We start from the raw sequence: 21,666 nt of genomic DNA on the forward strand, positions 1-21,666 counted from the left end.
CTTAAGTGACTGAACATCTGGCAGCTGTTGGCATCCAGCTGTGCCGTGAGTCAGTGGACAGGTCTGGGAAACCCAACATGGCAGCACTTCTGGGGTCCAGGCAGCAGGGTTGAGAATTCCACGAGCCTGTCCTTTGAACTGGCCATTTGCAGGCCATTCTCATCTCTTTAGTCACTGTTCATGAAAGGAACATCAGTCTGCCCATCTATAGGGAATGTGCGGCTGCAGTTGGGTGCACATGGAATGTGTAAATGGATGTGCAGTGCTGTGGATATACAATACTCTGAGAAGTGTTTGAACTGCAGGTGATTCTGTCTATAGGGGGATTTTGAGTTATGTTGGGCACTTATCAGGAAGCAATTTCTGGTGTGGATATGTACAGAATGCAGAGGGGTTCAGATGTGGCAGGAGCCTTGGTTCAGGTGTGAGTCTAATGTGCCACTCAGGAGCCCTGTTTTACTCTGCTCTGTTCTGAGGTGGAATGCATTTATTGCATTTATTGCATTTATTGAACTTATGCTGGTCCTACAGCTGCTCAGCACACCTAGTAGTTATTATTAGGTTGTTAGGGTATTGTCTTTACTATAAGAGATACTTACATCTCTCTCTTTTACAGATAACCATTCAGAGGGAAAGTGGTTTGGATGTCAGCTCCCCCAAACATGGAAAAGTGGATCCAGCCAACATGCCACATGTTGGTGGAAATATGTGGGCTGGTGGAACAGGTTTTTCATTGTTTTTGTTTGTTTGTTTGTTTGTTTTAATTCATCATTGACAGATATCTAAGGGAGATGCTGTACTAGTCAAAAATGGTTTTATACAAAGCTGTCCTCTGATCTATTTTACCCAGTACAGGGTTGCTTTATTGCCAGTAAAAGAAGTATGTGCAATGTCTAAGTTAAACTGTATGTAGCAGATCTCTTCTTCAATTATATTTTTTTTGTTTCCTTTTACTGGCCATACCGATAACAAGAAGCTTGCAATCACAGCAACTAGGCTGAGTCATTATCTTAAATGTCCCTATAGCTGCAAAAATTCAGATAGTGTAGGCAAGAGGTACACAGAACAGGCAAAGTACCTGCTAATTCTAATAAGTCATTATAGTGGTCACAAGATAATGTTATTTGGAAGCAGTCTAAACCAACAAATTCTAGGGAGAAGACAGAGTCTGGGACCAGGAGCTTTGAAGAGATCTTCAAAATTTATATGTTCTGTGGTTCCCCTTTGTACAGTGTGAAAACCATTATGAATCAAGTCTCAAGGAGCTATAAACACAAGTATTCTATGGGAGTTCTTGTTTACCATGATAGCTGTTAGGTTTTGAAAACCTTTGACAATAAATATTTCAGCTGGGGGTTGTTAACATTTTTGGAAAATGTGTAGATGACAATGGAAGCTTTAAAGAAAATTTGTTTTTATTTTTTTAAAGCCAAGTGTATATTCCTAATGGTTTTTTATCTCAACCATCTTAGGTGGGAGAGACACTGCTGGGTTAGGTGGCAAAGGTGGGCCATATCGACTGGATGCTGGCCACAGGGTTTACCAAGTGTCCCAAGCTGAAAAGGATGCTGTTCCTGAGGAAGTTAAGAGAGCTGCTAGAGAAATGGCTGAAAAGGCCTTTAAACAGAGGTAATGTGAAAGTCTTTCTTTGCTTTTCTGTTTCCCAGAAGAATTTGAAAGAGATAGCTAAAAAGAATTTTCTTTCTTACCTGCATGTGTCAGCTCCCTTACCCTGTTCATTATCACTTAAAGAGATTACTAGCACATGTTCTTTAGCTGTTCTGGGCAAGATATATGGAATGTTTTATTGAATTAAGCCACAGTGTTAAAATGACTGTATGATATGGTAAAGTACAACATAGCTAGATGGAGAAGGAGATGGAGGTAAATATTTATCTTTTTTAAAAGAAATAGATTATATGAAAAATTCTTTGAATTATGATGAATCCAGATTGTATGTTGTTAGGAATTAATCACTTAATAAGTGTCTTTCAAAATGGACCACTTCAAGCAAATTGCTTCTGTTTGAAAGCTTTATAGCCAGATGGTTAGAGCATGGTGCTAAAAATATTGTGGGTTTGATCCCTGTATGGGCCATTCACCTAAGAATTGGACTTGATGATCCTTGTGGGTCACTTCCACCTCAGAATATTCTGTGATTCTCTAATTTGAACTATTAAGTTTCAGCAGCTAATTAACACAAACAACAGGTCTTCTCAGCATGAGTGTAATGTGTGATTACCAGTTATTCTTTCCCAGAATATGCACAGAGATTCATATTTCTTCCACCAACTGAACTCTCAAGTCAATCTCTAGTATGTTATATTAAAAAAAGCATCCCCCCTCTTCAAAATTGCTTCTGAGCTGCTTCATAATAGAAACTATGGATATGTATGGTCTTGGATGCTGTACATCTGTCTGTGCATATGTCCACCTGGCAAGCTTTGATGAGTTTCTACTGCCTATGTGGTGATTTACTAAAACAGAGAAAAGGGGAAATTCCTGGCTACTGCTTCATGCTGTGGGAACAATACAGCTATGCCCTGTAAAATCTGGGTAGCTGTACATGAGGTAACAATTCCTGTCCTGCAAAACCCAAGTGGGCTGGTGTGTACCAGCTGCAAATGTAGCCTATTATGAAACCGCATTTGAATTGGATCATTATTCTGTATCACTTTTATAGTTGTGGGAACTAACAGATAAAAATAGGGAGGTTGTAGTCCTCAGGCTGACAGAAAAAAAAAAGAAAAAGGAAACTGCAGATTTCACTGCTTTGTTTATACAGGATTATCTGGAGAGAAGAAATTTCATATAAAAGTTACTGATGCTTTCCTGGCTAGATAATATTTCTAGTGGTAAATATCTTAAATTGCCCTATTTGACAAAAATGAAATTAACTATTCTGGAATAGATGCAGTATTTTTCATTGTATTTTTCTGAACTATCTTTCACTTTGGATATATGTAGAGTGCAACAAAGTAAAAGGGCGTGTGAGCTTCTTGGTGTCTTTTATAGATCTGATGGTACTGAACTCTGTTGGCAGGATTCATGAAATTAAATGTGCAGCACTGAAAGTTACTTTTTCCTGCCTCTAATGAATAAGAGTTGCCTATAGTGACTATGTGTATGCAAAACGTCAAATAGAAAAGACATCATAATAAAGACAACAAAAAATTGATGTTTGATTTTAATATTATCTTCAAAGGGTTGGTCTAAACAGCAATTCTCAGGTATACTTCATGATCCAGGCAATTAACTTGTGATTGTGTTATAAAAATTTGCCATTAAAAATAAAATTAGCCTGTACATACTTTACTATCCATTTATAGTTCAGTGAAAAACACTGTGTTTTTTAAACACTGTGAGTGAGATTATGCTGTTATGAAGTGCTTGTTTGAAATGGGCTGGGCACAGAGAGGCCAATATGTTTTAGCTCAGGACTGAACCCAGCCACATGCTGTGGGTGGGGTGGGCAGGTACATGACTGCTGCCTCTCTGAGTGTTTTTGGGTCATGGCAAGTACTGAACAGTGAGCACTCCCAGCATATCTGCTGTTCCCTAGCTCATTCTTCACTGCTGGACCTCCGTAATTACATTCCAATGGTGAATTTCACCTGTTCTGCTAAGCTATGCTGTTCAAAAAGTGGTACAGAACTTGAAATGGACACATCTTTGCTTATAAAAAAAGCATGTATCTGTTTTCATGGTGCAGGTGTGCTCTCTGCTATGCGCCTCTGGACAGGATAGTGCATGACTCATTTTCTATGGGGGGAGCACGTTTTTGTTAATGTTCATTTAAAACTTCTTTGTTTCAAGGTTTCTTCATTAATGAAGCACAAAGATAAGTATTTGAAACAGTTACTATTTTTAAGATAAGTATTTGAAACAGTTACTATTTTTAGGTCTTCAAGGACAGATTTTATAGTATTTTCCTTAACCTTTGTGTTGAAGCTGGAATCAGGATATGTTTAAAATACTCCAACAGTGAAGTAATGAACTCGTGATCCTTTTATGTACAGATAGCAACACCTGAGCCAACAAAACCTTTCAAATTTGATCACATTTTTCAGAACCTCTGATTTACTTCTTTAAAGCATATTAGGAGAGAGTGATATATTATTAACTTAAATTGGTTGTAATGTGATAGAGTCCTTGTAGACATTGGTGAACATCTGCCTTATCAAAAATTCACAAGAGCAGCTGCCACTTCTCTGATTCTCTGATTCATCTCTTCTGTGTGCTTGTTGCAGTCTAAATTTCTCTGTTACCAAGTAAATAAACTTTTAGTTTAGTAAGTAAATGGAAGATATGCATGTTCCCTAAACTGTTCTTAGCTCCTTGTTCTTTCCTTTAGATTGAAAGAGATCCAGATGAGTGAATATGATGCATCAACTTACGAAAGGTTCTCTGGAGCAGTCCGACGTCAAGTTCAGTCACTCCGCATCATCTTGGACAATCTGCAGGTAATCTTCAATTCTCTGATAAAGGAACACAGGGAGGTCATTGCATTAGGCCCCAAATACTATCCTGCTAATATCCTGTTAACATCTGGTAGTCATACCTTTGAAGACTAAAAGCAAGTTCAGGTTATAATCAGTTAGGAAGAACAGTTTCATATTTCTGTTTTAAAAGGCAGCCTACATGTGAATCTCAGTGCTCATCTCTACTGTTCTCTAATGTTCCCTTATTCCCATCCCACACCTTACAGAGAGTACTTACTCAGGAGCACAGTTTTGTGACAGAAAATACTATTACACACTATGAAAAGAATTTGTAAAGGTATGTAGAGCCCAGTCTTTGTCTTTACCTCCAGTCCAAGAGTATTTTTTAGCTGTGAAGTGCAAATGCTATAGATATTAAAAGAGGCACCCACTCCAGGTAGGAGCTTTAGTACATATGCAGCTGAAAACATGGGTTTTTCTTAGGTTTTTTTAACTCTTGGTAATAGAAATAGGCATAGCCTAAATCTCCTAAGTGGAGACTCACCAAAACCACCAGTTTGCCTTTCTTTTGGTAACTGGCGTGGTGGTTGTTCTGATTTTTTTTTTATACTAATGTTCATATACAGGGTAAATAAAATTGTAAGTGCATTGTTTCTAGGAGGCATCTGCTAATCTTCAGTGAAAATTAAAGAAAAAGTTAATTACTCCTTATAAGACATATTTGATTATTTCTATTGAGGGCTACTAACCACTATTGTATGTATACCTTAGTTTATTAGTCACTGTGCTGTGTCTTAACAATAAAACTGAAATACAGAAAGAAATCAGTCTGTATGATAAACAGCCTCCTCCTGGACAAAGAAATCCAGTATCCAGTGCCCTGGTATTGCAAGTAAGAAGGGTTATATTTCTTTGCCTTATTTTTACCTTTAAACCTTTGTAGCTACAACAGCATTACTATAATCACATATATACACAAAGAACCATTAGCCAGTTTTATTATGAACGTACCAATTCAGAGAACTCCTCCTGTAATGAACATTTAAGTTGGGCATAATTAGGTAATTCATGCACTTAGTATGTGTTTCAGTTCAGGACACAGACTTTTGGCTTATAAAGACAGGTCTCTGTTGGAAAAGAATTGGATGTAAATCTCAGTTTTGTCTACAACATTTATATCTAGGCAGGTTTTTGGCACACATGCTATTGGAAGCACACTCTGGGTATGAAGTCAATAAGTGAATCTCCAGTTTAAAACATTTTTTTGAGTCTGTCTTATCTGTCCCTTGGAGTCAAAATTCTTATATTCAGGGGTCATGTTAGTCATAATAAAAAAATAACATATTTTAATATAAGGAGGCATAACCTCTTGCTTTTTTCAAAAAGGTCATTTTAATATCAAGGCAAAGTCTTATAAGCTGCAATGTTTTATGAGACTGCTAACTTCCTGCCAAAACCTGTAACAGCTAACCACAAAGTTACGAAAAGTAATTTATTTTTTTATGAATAAAACAAATTACTGAATTTGAAAAAGCTAGGCAAAGAATAAGAGCAATAGTGAAAGAAAATTTTTAACTTTATAAATTTTATATAGATTTTGGTAAGGATTTTATTAGAAGATGACCTAGAAAAATGAAGATAAATTATAATAGGAGTTAATCAGTTGCAAAATGCGTTTTGTTAATGAGGAAGCTGAGTACAAACACATTTCATGTGAGGTTTTTGAGAGGGAAAAAAAGTTGTTGAATTCTTCAGCATGGTAATTATCCAGCCCTCAAGAAGAGCTGTGCATCTGTCTCCCATTATTTTCTGTATAGTCCTGTGTACACCCTGAGTTCTCAACTAGAACAGTTTTCTTTCTGTTATGAGTCAGTCATTTCTTATATCTCAAATAAGAAACCAATGACAAAGTTCATTTGCAGTAAAATTTGCAACTCATATTGTCTATGTGTTTTTAACTTTGTGAAAATCCCAAATTACTTTCTCAGTAGAGAATGTATTTGGCTTTTTAAAAATGTTAGAGTTTGCTTTGTTTTAAAATTGTGTTCACATAATCCAAATATGTTGCCCATGTTCATTTAACTTGGATTTTTCCTTTAATATGTGCCTTTTTATTCTTATTTTTGTGGGTTTGTTTAAAATATATTAATTTTATTAAATTTTACCTCCCTAGAATCAAGAGGCTGCGATATGGTTCTAGTTGTCTATGGCTTGCCAAAAGTTAGTAGCAGCAGAAAGAAATTTTTGGAATAGGCAGATCCTTCAAAGTGATACATAAACATAGTCTGAGAATGTAATTTCATTGTTCATTTTGCTTTTTGTAACTTGCTGATCTCTGTCAGCTCTTTGAACAACATTATCAAAACATAATGAGTTTTTGTTTATATTCTGTAGAAGTAGCAAAGCCAGAAGTCCAGGAAATCCTGTCACTGATGGGCTCTTTCTTCTCTCCCCTGAAGCTTGTCTTTCTGAACTCCAAATTCAAAAGGTTGTGGTCAGTCAGTCACTCAGAAAGACCTTCTTTAATGTAAGGTGACTTGCTTTACAGCAAGTACTTCTCTCATTATTGATGATTGCAGAGAGAACTAGGGGCAGCTGTAGCTTCTGAGCACCATTTAGGCCCCTACATTTAAACTGGGCAAACCTGAGTCTGAGTTACTGAGCCTGCTGGGCACTGTCTGATTTAGACCATGTAGGAACAGTCTGGTTATAGCAGCAAGAGTAAAATAGTGGCAGTCCTATAATAAGCGTGGCTTGGAAAGCTGGAAATATGAAAAACCCTGTGCCCTGCCAGTAGTATTTTCATGATTTCAGCAGCTAAGGGAACATTTGTGTAATGTTTTCCCAGAAATAAATGCAGACCACAACTGGCAGTGTTTAATACATCCTCTACCATTACAAGCTACATATTTAGATGTGATAATGTCACATATGCAAATTTTTCTCTGACATTTACAGACAAAGGCATGTAATTATATTATCAAAACAAGGTGTGTGTGTGTTAGTGATGGTTTTCTCTTAAAATTGTAAATTCTTTTAAACTGAAAGGGTTTTTTTGGTGGGACACATAGAGGTCACTGGGAATTCACAGGTGAATGTTACACTACTCTGAAGGCAACAAAGGGATCAGTGATCCTGTGGAAGAAGGGATTTAACTTTCATCCCAGGCATATTTAATGACTGCAGAAATTCCTACTTGGTGGTACAAACAAACTCATGGATGCCCTGCTGCCAGAGTGGCTTAAAGCTCAGTTGACTGCAGCACCATGCAAATGTATCAGAGAACACAATTGGTGAATTCACAACCTCAGAAATCTTTTCAACTTTCCCTTCTGTGATTTACTAAAAGGCTGAGGTTTCCATGTTTTTTGGGAAACATTGTTTTTCCTTCCCATCAGGAAGCATCTGTAAAGCTTTTGATTTTGTTAATCAAAACATTTTTCTGTGGCTTTGTAGTCTTGCTGCCCACTGATTTTCATGGGCAAGGAGTCCATTAATCTTGAGTAATTATAGGCAGTAGTCTGAAGTCCAGAACTCCTTCTCTACACACTGAAACAAAACCTCATACATTTAGTCCAAAGCAAAATCAAAGACTCTCTGAACCTGAAGTCATTACCTGCTTGTACAGAACTATAAAGATTCATCCTTTCAAATCCCAGGCCTGCAGTTTACTGAGGATTTGTAATATAAGACTTCCTGCTCATCAGAGAAGAATTGATTTTCATTCCTGAAAGTCAATGTTTAAGGCAGTTTGAGTCCTGTTGGATATTTGATTTTCCTCCAGTTGCTGACCAGAAATTTGCTGAAAGGGCAAAAGCATTATATGTATACAAATTCAAAATTGTCTTTCCTTGTTGGGCTTATTACTAGAATGAGCAATTTTAACACAAAGATTTAAACAAATTAAATAAATCATAAACCCCATATATACAGACTTTGCTGTCTTTACGGGATCTTATGTATTATAAACCTATTGTGCCTTATGTATGATGAAGCTAACCTTTGAAAACATGCTTAAAGATGTTGCTTATAATATTAAAGCACTTGAGTCTTCAATCTTAACTGCATGCTCTGTGTACAGGAGTTCCATGAATGTTTGAGTTCATGGATTGTAATGTATTTTCATCAAGTCAGGCTGTAGAAAACCAATGTCCTTTCAACTAAAACACAAGAAGTGCTTATTGGACTGTCTCTTGAGTATCACAATTTTAAAAGTAGGTTTTTTTTAATTTGGAATTAGTTTATACTGTTAATACTGTTTTAAAAGCAACCATATACCATTGCCTAAAGTGGATAAAATGGATACTGTTTAGTTTTTTTAAGTCACCCAATGGCTTTTTCTTGTTCTGTGTGGATTGAAAACACCTAACAAATGGTCAGGTTTTGTGTCCCTTCAGTTGTATGTGTATCTGAACAGGCCTTCCACACACATTTTCAGCATATTTGCAAGAGGAAGGGTTAACATTTTTGCAGTTGCCAGTTATACTCCCATAAATGAAACTACTGAAAAAAGACCAGAACAGCTGCGAACACGTTTTTGGATTTCTTTGACTTAGGCCAAAACTATCACATCATTACAAAGAAATGAATGTGTATGTCATGTGCAGTAGGCCTTACATTGTCTGACACACACTCACATCACATCTTTTCTGTTGTAGGCCAAGGGTAAAGAAAGACAATGGCTGAGACACCAAGCTGTTGGAGAGCTGGATGATGCCAAAATCATTGATGGGCTGACTGGAGAAAAAGCCATATATAAACGACGTGGAGAACTTGAGCCACAAGTAAGTGTCCAACAAGAGCCAGGGAAAGGTGAGAAGAACTTAACCAGTTTGCTGATTTCATAGTGACTGTACAGTGCATCTCTTTGGAGTTTGAGTAGGTTATTTGGATGAGAAACTCAGAAAAATATCTCTGGCTTGGGATGTCCCTGGCACAGAGGCAACCACTGGATGGAAAATTTGCTGTACCTCTTCTTATAGTCTTATAGCATAAATATTTCCTGTTGGCCACCCTCAGAAGGGGGACACCAATCTAGGCAGTGCTAAGTTTTGATCCAGTACAACAGTTTTTTTATGTTCTTATTTTGTATTTTGATGATCAGAAGGCAGTTAGAAGAAAAGATTTATTTTGTTTGCTTTTATAGAAAAAAGGAAAATATTTTCTCACTAGCTTAATTTTTGTTAACAAATATGCTGATCCCTTTGGAAGTTTAAAAAAGTGTTTTACAAATGTATGTTCCTTATTCATGGTACAAAAATAATTTCAACTTCCACAGATACGTGGATTCACAAGAATAAAAATTATAATAGAAAAAAAAAGTGTGAGGAAAAGCCATTAAGATATGATAAAGTTGACTGTCCTATAACCTGATTCAGCCATTCCTTAGAAGGCTTTGCAGTTAGATCTGTGTGAGTCAGCAACAGTGAAACCACTTGAATCAGACCAACTAAACCTGGCCAAACTAGTGGGGCTAGTCCATAATATTTAACAGTAATACTTAATGACAGATTGCAATTTTTAAGTGCACTAAGTTGGTCTTGTTAAATGGCTGAGTACAGCATCTCTTTGCATGTCAGCTACCCACATGTGATAAATCCCTGGTATTATTTTTTTATGCTATTTGGTCCTTAGGTTGCTTTGAATGATTTATGTAATTTGCCACTGCTTGTGTGAAAGATCAGTAAGGGAAAAGTGATTGAAACATCAATTCTCATTTTTTCAAAATATATTTACTCAATGTATCAGTTTTAAGGCTATGTAAAAATGATTCATTTAGGGAAAAAATGTAGGATTTAATGGGCCTTCCTTTGTTTCTGGGAGGGCAGAGATGCCACAGTCTATTAAAAAACAAAGTACAGAAATCCCTTACAGGTAAAAGGAACATTTTAGCTATTTGTTTATATTGTGACTGGGATTTTTTTGTCAGGTCATCTTTAATAGCCTCATACTTAAATCCAGACACATCTCATTGCATGCTAAATAAAACACCTCCCTTCAATGTACTGTGCCAAAAATTGTTGGAACAGATGGAATTTGTTTTCAGAAAAAAGGAATGGTTTCGGCATTAGAATGAAGATGGAACTAGTAGTTAATCAGAACAAGATTTCAAACATTTTTGGAATGTTATTAACCTCAGCAGACAAGTTTTTACAGTCATATACAGTCACTGTTAGTACTACATGCCAAAGAAAAGCATTTCCATTATGAAATGGCAGAAAAGAGCAGAAGGAGCTCTTTCTGCCAAATTTGAGAGTTTCTTTACTGAAATAAAATGTTAATAATCAAAACTGAAACAGAAATTTTTTTTCCTGACAAGCATGTGTGGAATGTTTTGAGGTATTTTGTTTCCAGTCATTGAAGGTAAGAGGAAGTAATGAGCTGAGTTATCTGTCAAATAACTGGTTTGAAATAGAAAAATAGTTGGGTTTTTTGTTCTTGGGAAAAAAAAAACTACAACAGCAAAACCAAACAGTGTTTACTGGATAAAATTATATTGATTTGCAAAGTGCCTTGGGTTTCCTTTTGGAATATTTTACTTTTACTGATATTCAGCTTTCCCATTTCTGAGGATTGAGTTCTGTGGTGTTTCCCTGGCAGCCGGGGAGCCCCCAGCAGAAGCCCAAGCGCCTGCGCCTGGTGGTGGATGTTTCGGGCAGCATGTACCGCTTCAACGGCGTGGATGGGCGCCTGGAGCGCTCCATGGAGGCCGTCTGCATGGTCATGGAAGCTTTTGAGAACTATGAGCACAAATTCAAGGTAATTGCAGCTGGGCTGGGAGCTCTGGGGTTATTGCACAGCCTGTGTGCAGCACTGGAAAAAGTGTTTCAGCAGTCAGTCTAGCCAAAGAATATTATTCATTCCTACAAGGAAATAAAGACATTAATCTATTTCTAGCAACCTGAAAAATAATACTAGTGAGAGGGTAGGAAACCTTACACATTTCAACAGGGGAGTATTCAATCTAAGACTTTGATTTAGTGAGATTTGCTGGGGTTTGTTTCTGGTTTTATCTGTTTCTTTGAGAAGAAACACTGGAGCCTACAAAACACATGTAAATATGAGCTTCAGGACATGCAGAGATACAATGTCCTTCCATCCGCCCCGAGTGCACACATCAGTACTTGGTCATGGGAAGAGACCAGACTTTTTTGTCCCTTCCCTCTTTTAGTTAACTGAAAGCAAGAAATAATTTCTTGTAGTGAAACATACTAGGTTTTATTTAATGGCAGCCTGCAAATGAAATGTAAATAAATTTAATGCTCTTTTTGTCTCAGTAAGCCTAAACAAGGTCTAGACCATGTTTCTTTAGCCATAAAGAAGATAGAAATGGCAGTCTCCAGTTAATTCTGGACATACACTGTGTTTAATGGAAGAATGGAAATGTCCACTACCTTTGCGGAAGAGCATATCAAACATAAGAATTAAAATATATCTGAACAAAACATAAAATCTCCAAAAGAAAGTTAATCGAAATTTAATCCAGATCAATTCAGAACAGGCCTTCACCTTGTTCCTCCAACAACATGATTCTACAGGTTTCTGTGCTTCCATAGAGTCTCATGTACAAAATCAGGCATTTCGAATGTCTTCTAAAGCCTAATCATGCACACTTCTATTTTTCAAGAGAAAAGTATATAAGAGGAGACAGGCGTTAGTTTTTTCCTAAGAAAACAAGGCATGTCCTACAATCTTCTTTGGCAGTAATGCTTTCTTGCCCTTAAACTTTATTAAATGGAGTATGTTGCAGAATTTCAAACAAATTTGAAACTATGGTTTTCCTCCCAAAGTCACATTCCTGAAAACATAATGAAGATATGCTGGATAGAGAGTGATGCTATGTAATCCTGCTGGAGGAAAATGCTGTAACCATAAGCTTCTACCTTAGCCCAGAGAAGCCACATAGGAACTAAAATGTAATTTAGAAAATAATTGGAAATCAGGGCTTTATTGCTTCTGCTGTTCATGTATCTCCTGCTCACTGATAATAGAAAAGTTAAAGACAAATATTTACAGTGACAGTGCAATTATGCAGCATGATTTGTGTAACTTGGTAAATCAGGCATATCTGAGCAACACAGATATGAGTATGGCAAAATGCAGGATCATCCACACAGAAAAGTAGTGGGCACAAGTATAAATATCATATACTGTGGTGTAGTCAACATGGTTTTGTAAAGGGAAGTAAGGCATCTGTGTGCGAGACAAGCAAGGTTGGTTGGTTGGTTGGTTGGTAGGTTGGTAGAGTCTCCTTATCCAAAAGCAATTGACAAAGTCCCTTGCAGAGGCTTTTGGGGATAAAAGAGAAATCTCTTAGATAAAGAAAATACTGCTAAAAATACAAGAATCAGCCTAGGTGGTCATTTTTTAGTGGTGGAGTTGTGGTGGGATCTGTGCCAGCACCCATGCTGTTCTGTTGTTCTGTATATACGAGTGATCTGTTAATGGGGATGAGAAGGTGACAAAAGTTGCTAATTATATGAAGTTATTTAAGAAAGTAACAAGGGAAATCCAGCTACGAGCAGTAGGATAGGGACCTAGCCATAAATGGTGACTGGGAAGTAAAATGGTAGGTGACATTTAGTGATTTTCAATGTAAAGTACTGCAGGTGGAAGAAAATAGTTTTGATCTTAAATACAGAGGGAGAAAGTCTCAGCTTTCTGTTAGTCCTCACTCCCAGCTATAGACTGGTACCCAACAAAGATGTCTTGTAATTATGTTGTGTGGTTCTTTGAACACTCCATTCTCACCAGCTGTCAAAAAAGCTAATGGAATGTTCTAAACTATTACTAGGAGAAGAGAGAAGAAAGGAAAATGCATGATAATGTTGCTACAAGTATCCATAGTGCATTCACTTTAGGAGTAATGTGTGCAATTTTGCTCGCCCATCTCAAAAAAGTTCTTGTAGAGATGAAAAAGAAAAGAGGGTAACAAAGATTGCAAAGGGTGTGGAAGTGTCCCTGTACAAGGAATGACTAAATAACTAAGCAAGTTACTTAGTAAGAATAGCTCAGTATGGAAGAGATAAAAAATCAAGAAACTGATAAAGCCTTGATTAAAACAGAAATGGTGACCAGGGGACAATTGTTCATTCTGCTCTTATTTTGAGCAATAAATTATTTTTCGTTCACACATCTGAGGAAGATGGCTTAGAAAGGGATAACACTGGAGAAGGATGTAACACAATGGCAGATAGCCATTTGTCCTTATTTCCAGTGCAGCTCTGAAGTTGAGAACCCAGAACCTTCAAGTGCATGCTAAAGGAATGACATGTAGAACTTGACATGCAGCCAGGACACTGTGGAGAATTAGTTAAGATCATTACAAACTCACTTCAGTTCTGTGATTTTAAAATCTATGGGTCAGGCTTCAGAGAGCAGGAGAGGCAGTGATTTTTTCAAAATATCACTGACTCTCTTCTGTTCAACTCTTGACACTTTGCATGACGCTGCTGATTTCTCTCAGGAGAAAGCTGAAGGTTTGGTATGTCTGCAAAAGTAGCATACATTTCTCATCTCTAAGAGAGGAACCATTTGAAAAAGAAGAACACACAACTCTGTAGTGTTCAATTAAAAATCTGCAATATATCACTTTTTTTCTTTCTTCCTTTTCCTTATTATCTTCTTCCCTGTTTTTATAAAAATAGACTTTTTTGCCCTTCAGATATGCCTGCTGTTATCTGTTCCTGTTGTAGCTCCATCTGCACGGCTCACAACAACATATGCTGCAGATTTGAGGGTTATCTTGTAAAACATGTGTTGAACCAAGGGGATCATCTAGCTTGTTAAGCAAAGGGGATTTACATAGTAGACTTCTCTTCAGCTATCTAACTGCAGTGCAGACTTTGGAAAGCAATTCCTGACTTTTGCTCAGGATGACCTTTCTGATGGTGCTTGGTTTACTTCTCTGCTACATACAGTTTTGAATTAATCAGATGGGCTTTTTCATGGCTGTTTTATCCTACCCAGCTGAGCTTTCCTCATGGGTGGTACCCCTTGGTATCAAGAATGATGTTGATTTTCTGATGATCTTAACAGCACTGAGTGAAGGTAGAAAATAGTTTCTTCTTGCCTTCTTATACAGAATAGCTGAGTATTGGGTATGTGACTGCACCAAGCAGGTAATGAAGTTACCATTTATAAAGTCAGACAAGTGCAGCAGGTATTTTTCAGCTTTTTATGCTCATGGGGGCATCCTCCCTACTTCCATTTCCCATAAGTGCAGGTAGTGAATCATTCCTTGTCAAGGGGAAAACAGGAGGCCTATCATCTGAACATCCCATTTTAGGTGCCAGTTGTTTGACAATGCACAGAAGTTCTCTTTTTTTGTCTGAGGTAGTACTATGTCTGTCACAAACTGTATGTTTTTATATCATTCCCAGTTACTGTGATTTGCACACATAATGGCAGATTGAGGAGGCATGTCCAGTAAATTATCCAACAGCAATTTTATGAAGCCTTAAAACTATTGTGACTCAGTAAATAGCATATTATGTAACTGTTAGGAAAAGCCTGAATTGTTATTTATAGCTATATTAAAGGGATATTGAAGATTTTATATGCCTCTTTTAGCATTCTGTGTTTGTAAAATTTACTGTGGAGGCAGCATTGCTAATTCAGGAAAAGAAGAAATGGTTCACATGTTTGGCAGAATAGTTTATTTTAAATAATAAACAAAAGGTTTAAAATAAATTCAGAAAAATAGAATGTTCGGTGTTGTCCAAAGAAGAGATGAATTTATAAAGATCTAGCCCTCCAGCAGAGTCTAATTCACACTGCCTTTTACATTCAGCACACATCTTCTTTCAGCTTTTTAAATGCCTTCAGAAATTAAACCTTTTGGCATGGCAGCTGCAGAAGACAAAGTCTTCCATTTTACCCATTTTAGGCAGCAGCAACCATCCATTCAGTGCAAAATGTGGCAGTGGAACAGAGATTGCATTAACCGTTTCCTATGGAAAGAAACCAACAAAATGATGCTATTTTGAGATGCATGTTTACATGTTGTGTACCCTGAATAGAGCAGTCCTTGTCAGAGTGTACCTGAGGCTATTGGAAAACAAGCTCTGGTGTACCACAATAATATATTATTTCAATTAAGCTGCACTATGGCAAATGTACTTTGCTTCTGGATTTGTCCTGAGAGCCTTTGCTTGCAATTTGGTAAAAGAAAACCGAAGTAATTTTCAAGTAAGTTTGTGTCACAGGTTTTCTCTCACTGTAACTCCTTCCACATATATTCTCCTTAGGGAATTTATGGGGAAAAAGCATTAGATTGGATCCCTGCTTTTCAAAGGCCCTTCTTCTGTGCTTGTCTTTAGCTACTGTAAAGGAAGGAAACTGGTTTTGACAAAGTCTGCATGTGCCTGCATGTGTTGGGGTTGCAAGTTGACCAGGACTGAGGAGCTGTTTGCAGCTTTTCTTTACAATGAGTGCACCAAGGAAATACGAAATCACTAAGGGTTCATTTACTAGAACACAGATCAGGAGGAGGTAATAATTTCCTGCAGGCGAGATTTTATTTCTTTGCCATTTCAGAGTGAGCTTCTTTGCTCCAGTTTTGCTCCTCTCCCAAACTCTGTTTTCCTAAATTGTGACAGATTCCATACATTCCCCTGGGCAAACATTTCTGTTTTGTCACCTCTAAAACTTTGCTGTGAGCCTCCCCCCTCCCAGGGAGTGTCTCCCAGCCTGCAGTCTTAGGTTGATTTAAGTCAATCCAAGTCAGTGCAGCTACATTCCCTTGCTGTGAACTCATCCAGCCTCACAGTTTGGGGAGCTGATCTTCCCAAAACCAAACTCACACTCATTAGATTTTGGCTACTCCTGGTCCTTGACTTGGCTTCCAGAGGGATCAGTGGACCATGAGGACCAGCGCATGGGGGCTGTTGACCACAGCTCCTCTTTTCCCCAGCGCAGCAGGATCTCACTCTGTTCAGGAGGCCCTACTTGACCCAGAATGCAGCAGTCAGGATGAATCAAATAGCCACTTCTTCCCTGCTGCCTCACCAAACCTTTTTAAATCACAAATAGCATAGTAAGCTGTCAGCAAAGAAACAAGGAAACTGATAACATCTGCTAAAGATAAGCACACGTATCATATCGGGTGCATGCATGGGCACACACAAAGAATAATAAGCAGCTCTCTGAGCAGGGAGCAGACAGGACATGATGTTCCCAGGTGGATGCCTTTCCATAGCTGCAATAGTTTGTTCAGATCATTTCAGCCTCGCCTTGCCTGTAACCAGGTTGTCTGTTCCCGCCTTGTGCAAGAATGTGGAAGGGGCCCTGCTGTAAGGTCAACATCTAAGGTTTCATCAGGAGATACAGCAATTCCCCTTACACAGACTGTCACACTGAGTTTAAACTCAGACTGTTTGAGATGAAAGCTTGGTCTGTTACTGATGTTATGTCAAGAACCACAATGATATTCCCAAACAGCAAAGTTTGGCTTATTCCCATGAACTCAGTATGGCAGAGCTGACACAAGGACAGCCAGTGGGAGACATCCAGGAAGCCAGGAAGGAGCCCTCTATGAAGGGATCAGCCTTTTTACACAGGAGAATGGCAGCATTTTGCTTTACATAGTTAATGTGGTGATTTAAAAGTGATCCCGAATGCAAAACTGCTCAGCAGAGGATGTGCAAGGTTTCATAATTAAGAGCCTACCCTGAAGATGTGTGGGCTTTTGTAACATTGCATAAGAACCATGAACACTTTATATTTTCTGCTCCATTAAACCTCTGCTTTATTTAGTTCCTCTGATTTGAATAGTCTCTAATTTTTAAAACACAACTCATGCACACATTCCCCGTTTGTGGTTCAGATTTTATTAAAAAGGATATATTCCTGTTTTATTTAGGAAGTATGTTGAATGTAACCCCAACATTATTCTCAAAATTTGTATATTTTCTTTTGCCATGTCTTCATATCCATAAAGAGAGAGTCTGAAGCATTATTGGAGATAAGAAATAGGTTTTGAAGAGAAAGCATGTGGCAGACAGCAAGCTTTAGGTGAGGCTTGGTAGCAAATACTAGGCATGTAAGAGTTGAGGAGAGCAGAAATGGGAAAAGCCAACAGAGCAGAAAGAAATGGGATTGTGTGGGGACTAGATTATATAAAGATTTCCTAGGGGAAGGAGGTCTGGTTTACATGGGCCTGTCATAAAATGGTCTGACCTTGGGTGAAATAATCTGCAGTATGTGGTACATTTGCTCTTTAACAGAGCAAGGTGTCACCTTTAAAAGTGTTGTTCCAGCTGCTCTAGCTTTCTTTTGATACATTTTTAAGCAAGTTAGTGATGCGGAAACAAAAAGAGCTTTGTCTGTAAAGACTGCCATTTCTCCTCTCTCTAGGACCTGACTTATACCAAATAAAGTGTCTTTCAATAGGAAAGAAAAGACAGAAAAACTATGAGGAATAGACCTGCCTTTTACCAAATGATTATGTGGGAATTAGGGATGGTGAACCCAGCAGGAACCTGTAACAGTACTTGAAAAAAAAAAACCAGAAAGGTAAAATACTGCATCAGAGCTCCCTGTCAGGCAGGGGGGAATACAGGCATGTTCATGTTGAGGAATTGCCAGCTCAGGTCTCTCTGGGCTCAGATTCTGTACACTGTGCTCTCTTGCTTGGTGTAGGCAACTCTTAAATCTGTTTTTGTCCTGCTCATGAATTCTCCCCGGGGTGGCTGCCACATCCACAACACAAAGGGCAGGTCAGGACCTTGCCATAACTCAGCTTGTCTTGGTTTTCATGTAACAACAATGAAGCTCTCACATGAAACAGAGGCCTTTGCAATATTGCTTTATTTGTTCACCAGGATATTTGAACTATTGTGGTTCTACATGTCAGTTTTGCAGCATCTCACAGGAGAATGATGTGCACACCATCTCCTTTGAAAACAGACAGGGGCTCTTGGAATTCACTTCTCCACATACTTTCAGCAATGGCTTTGATCTGTTATGCACAAAAATAAGGAGTGCTGATTTTCAAGAAAGGAGATTTGTAATACTTTTTTTTTTCAGAGCAGAATGGGGTCACCAAAAAGATTCATCAAACATAGGGGCTACTCTCAAACAATGTGCTTCTTGTTTGTAAGACTCAAGAGGGTGAAAATTGCTGCTTTAAAAGAAATACGTGGACAATATGAGAGGGCAAGGTCTTGATCTTACACATCACCATTCTGCAGTTGGTGGGATGATGTGAAAAACAGATCATGGAAATAAGGAACTGTTCCTTAATTTCATTATTTGGCAATTCTTTCCTATCTTTTCATGTCAGTGAGAAATTGCAAGTAGTTCCCTTAAACAGCTCATAGACAGAAACAGGGAACAGTACTTGGGGTCTTCTGTTGAAAATTGCAAATTGTCTTTGATCTGTCCTATGTCATTATGAGCCAAGGGCCACTTGTGACTAACAGGTGACTGATGATGTTTCTTTCTTGTAGTACGACATCGTTGGACATTCGGGAGATGGCTTCAACATCGCCTTGGTTGGGAGTGACAAAGTTCCCAAGAACAATAAGCAAAGATTAGAGATTCTTAAGGTAAAAGTGATGCTGTTAATTAAAGATTTTATGACTGCAAAGATAAAATTGTAGGCAGGTCACAGAATACAAAACATGAGGATAGTAAAATAAAGACAAGAAAGCAAAAATCTGTGTATTTCCTTAAATGTAACAGGACCTTACAGAGACATGGCAGAAAACAAATTGTGCCAAAATAGTAGAAGTTGGGTATGCCTTATTCTGGACTTCTACGCCCTAAATGTGTCATTTTGACTTCCTGTCAAAGGACAGGGGAAGTTCCAGAGATTATATGGTGATATAGATAGCTCTGCCCAAATCATGTGGTATTATTAGAGCACAAGTGACTCATTCAAAACTGCAGAGGGATCCCAGGTCAGTGATTTAGCGTGGTACCTTCGAAAAGTAATGCATCACAGTAGCATTGGGAAAATGTGTCAGTGCTAAATTGGACACATGCTAAATCACAATGGCAGAGTGTATTCACCAAAATTTTTCAATAGTAGGATGAAGAAAAATTAAGCGTATTGTAGGTTTATGTGGTTGGCAGCTTGATAGGCTGGAAGCATGTATCTGAGCTTCCTTCAAAAACTGTTTTTGAAATAGCTCCTTTGATTAGAAGAATCTGATTTAGTAACATCTAAAATTCCTGGCCTTCTACATAGGTAACAGCTTCATTGATGAATATGGTGTATTTGTTTTGTAACAGCTCAAACAAAATGTTTTATCATTTTTAAATGTGACTACCACTGTCAGGAATCAGATATTTGATAATAACTAAGACACTACTAGGATTTGGAAGTCTAGTGCAAATTGGGAGCATGCAGGAACTGTTTGCAGCATTAGGAACCTGTTTTCTTCTTAAAATACATAGGAATGTATCTACTCAAACTGCAGCTGACCAAAGTATTTTACCTTTCCTAAGGCCCAGTCTGTGTGGGTTTTGATTGTTTGACCAACTGGCATTTTTACGAAGTACTGCCTGTCTTAAAATATGACATATTATGTACAAAAAGCTGCATCTTCTTTTCTATCTGGAGCACTGTATGCATTTCTGATGGATCTCCTAATACAGCAGCACTGAATATTGACTCCCTCCTGTGCTAGCTGAAATGAATGCTTGTTCCTAAAGTCACCTGACGTGTTCCCACGTGGTTATGCTGTGCACACAGACCATGCATGCCCACGCCCAGTTCTGCATGAGTGGAGACCATACCTTGGAAGGGACAGAACACGCCATTCGGGAAATCGCCAAGGAGGAGGCGGACGAGTATTTTGTTATCGTCCTAAGTGACGCAAACCTGGAGCGTTACGGGATCCCACCCGCGAGGTTCGCACAGGTCTTGACCACCAACACTCAAGTCAATGCTTTCGCCATATTCATAGGATCCTTGGGAGACCAGGCAGATAGGTAAGTGTTTGGTTTATGCCTAGTGCTGTTTGCTTTCATTCAGCATTAATCTCAATTAATGAGATTAATCTCAATTAATCTCTTTTATTGCAGTGAGTTGCCCATGCTTTTGTTCTGCGCCGAGGTTTTGGTCAAAGTATCATAAAATCATAGAATGGTTTGGTTGGAAGGGATCTTCGAACTATAATATATTATACCTTCCAACTCTAATATATATACCTTCCAAATATAATCTATTTCAACCCTCCTGCCATGAGCAGGGACATCTTTCACAACTCTGGATGACCTGTGCCAGTGCATCATCGCTCTCATTGTAAAAATTTCTTCCACATCTCCAGTCTAAATCCAGTCTATATCTACCCTCTTCCAGTTTAACACCTTATCCTGTCATTACAGGCTCCGGTAAAAACTCTTACTATGTCCTTATGAGCCCCTTTTATTTATTGAAAGGCCTCAATAAGGTCTCCCTGGACTTTCCTCTTCAGGCTGAACAACCCCAACTCTCTCAGCCTGTCTCATAGCAGAGATGTTCCATCCTGCTGACCATTTTTGTGGCTCTTCTCTGGTCCCACTCCAACAGATCCATGTCTTTCCTGTGCTGAGGACCATGTAGCTGTACACAGCACTCCAGGTGGGGGTCTCAGTCTCCTCCCTGCTAGCTGTGCTGCTTTTGATGAAAGAAAGCCAGGGTACAGCTGGCTTTCTGGGCTGCCAATGCACATTGACAGGTCACATCCGAGTTTTCACGCATTTTTTTTACTACTTTCGTTATTAATGTACTGGAGAGAAGCTGTAGCTCCTGAGTTGTGGCAGGGAGGAGACTGGCTTGTGGATCCTGCAGATCCCTTATAGCCAACAAGTTCAGAGCATCCTGTGCATCCAAAGGGAGCAGCTGATGCCATCCTCCTGCTGCTGGATGTGCACTATACCCTTATGTAATGTCACCATGTAATCATAATAGTGCCTTTGTTATTGCCCAGTATATGGTTCCAGTGTGTGTAGGCCTAAGAAAAGAGATTAAAACAAAAAATGCTGGACTTAATTTGTCTTCCAAACAGCCAAAGGTTTGACTCAGATACACCCCTTGTGTTAGAAACATAAATTCTTTGGCGTGTCTGAGACAATAAGCCTGGGTTTAGTTCTACTACATAATTTCACTTTAAAATGTTTGGGCACAAGGGGAAAAAAAAGAAATTCTGTCCCAAGTGTTTGTTCATGTTCAACATCCACTGAGGACCAGTACCTGCAGCAAAGAGCTGGTATAGCCACAAATACCAACAGTGTA

General features: G+C 38.4%; 1 protein-coding gene across 3 annotated transcripts in view; it reads left to right on the forward strand.

Annotated features, from left to right (window-relative positions):
* Positions 1–21,666, forward strand: part of VWA8 (von Willebrand factor A domain containing 8) — a 184,056-nt gene that overhangs the window by 159,411 nt on the left and 2,979 nt on the right. For all 3 annotated transcript variants that reach the window (XM_059493551.1, XM_059493553.1, XM_059493552.1), the window contains exons 38-44: positions 617–725; positions 1,473–1,629; positions 4,355–4,463; positions 9,101–9,226; positions 11,043–11,201; positions 18,893–18,991; positions 20,143–20,381. In XM_059493551.1, the coding sequence (XP_059349534.1) occupies positions 617–725; positions 1,473–1,629; positions 4,355–4,463; positions 9,101–9,226; positions 11,043–11,201; positions 18,893–18,991; positions 20,143–20,381 (998 nt within the window). The remainder of the gene's footprint in view (positions 1–616; positions 726–1,472; positions 1,630–4,354; positions 4,464–9,100; positions 9,227–11,042; positions 11,202–18,892; positions 18,992–20,142; positions 20,382–21,666) is intronic.

The sequence above is a fragment of the Ammospiza nelsoni genome, chromosome 2 (assembly GCF_027579445.1).
Source record: "Ammospiza nelsoni isolate bAmmNel1 chromosome 2, bAmmNel1.pri, whole genome shotgun sequence".
In the NCBI taxonomy this organism is placed as follows: domain Eukaryota; kingdom Metazoa; phylum Chordata; class Aves; order Passeriformes; family Passerellidae; genus Ammospiza; species Ammospiza nelsoni.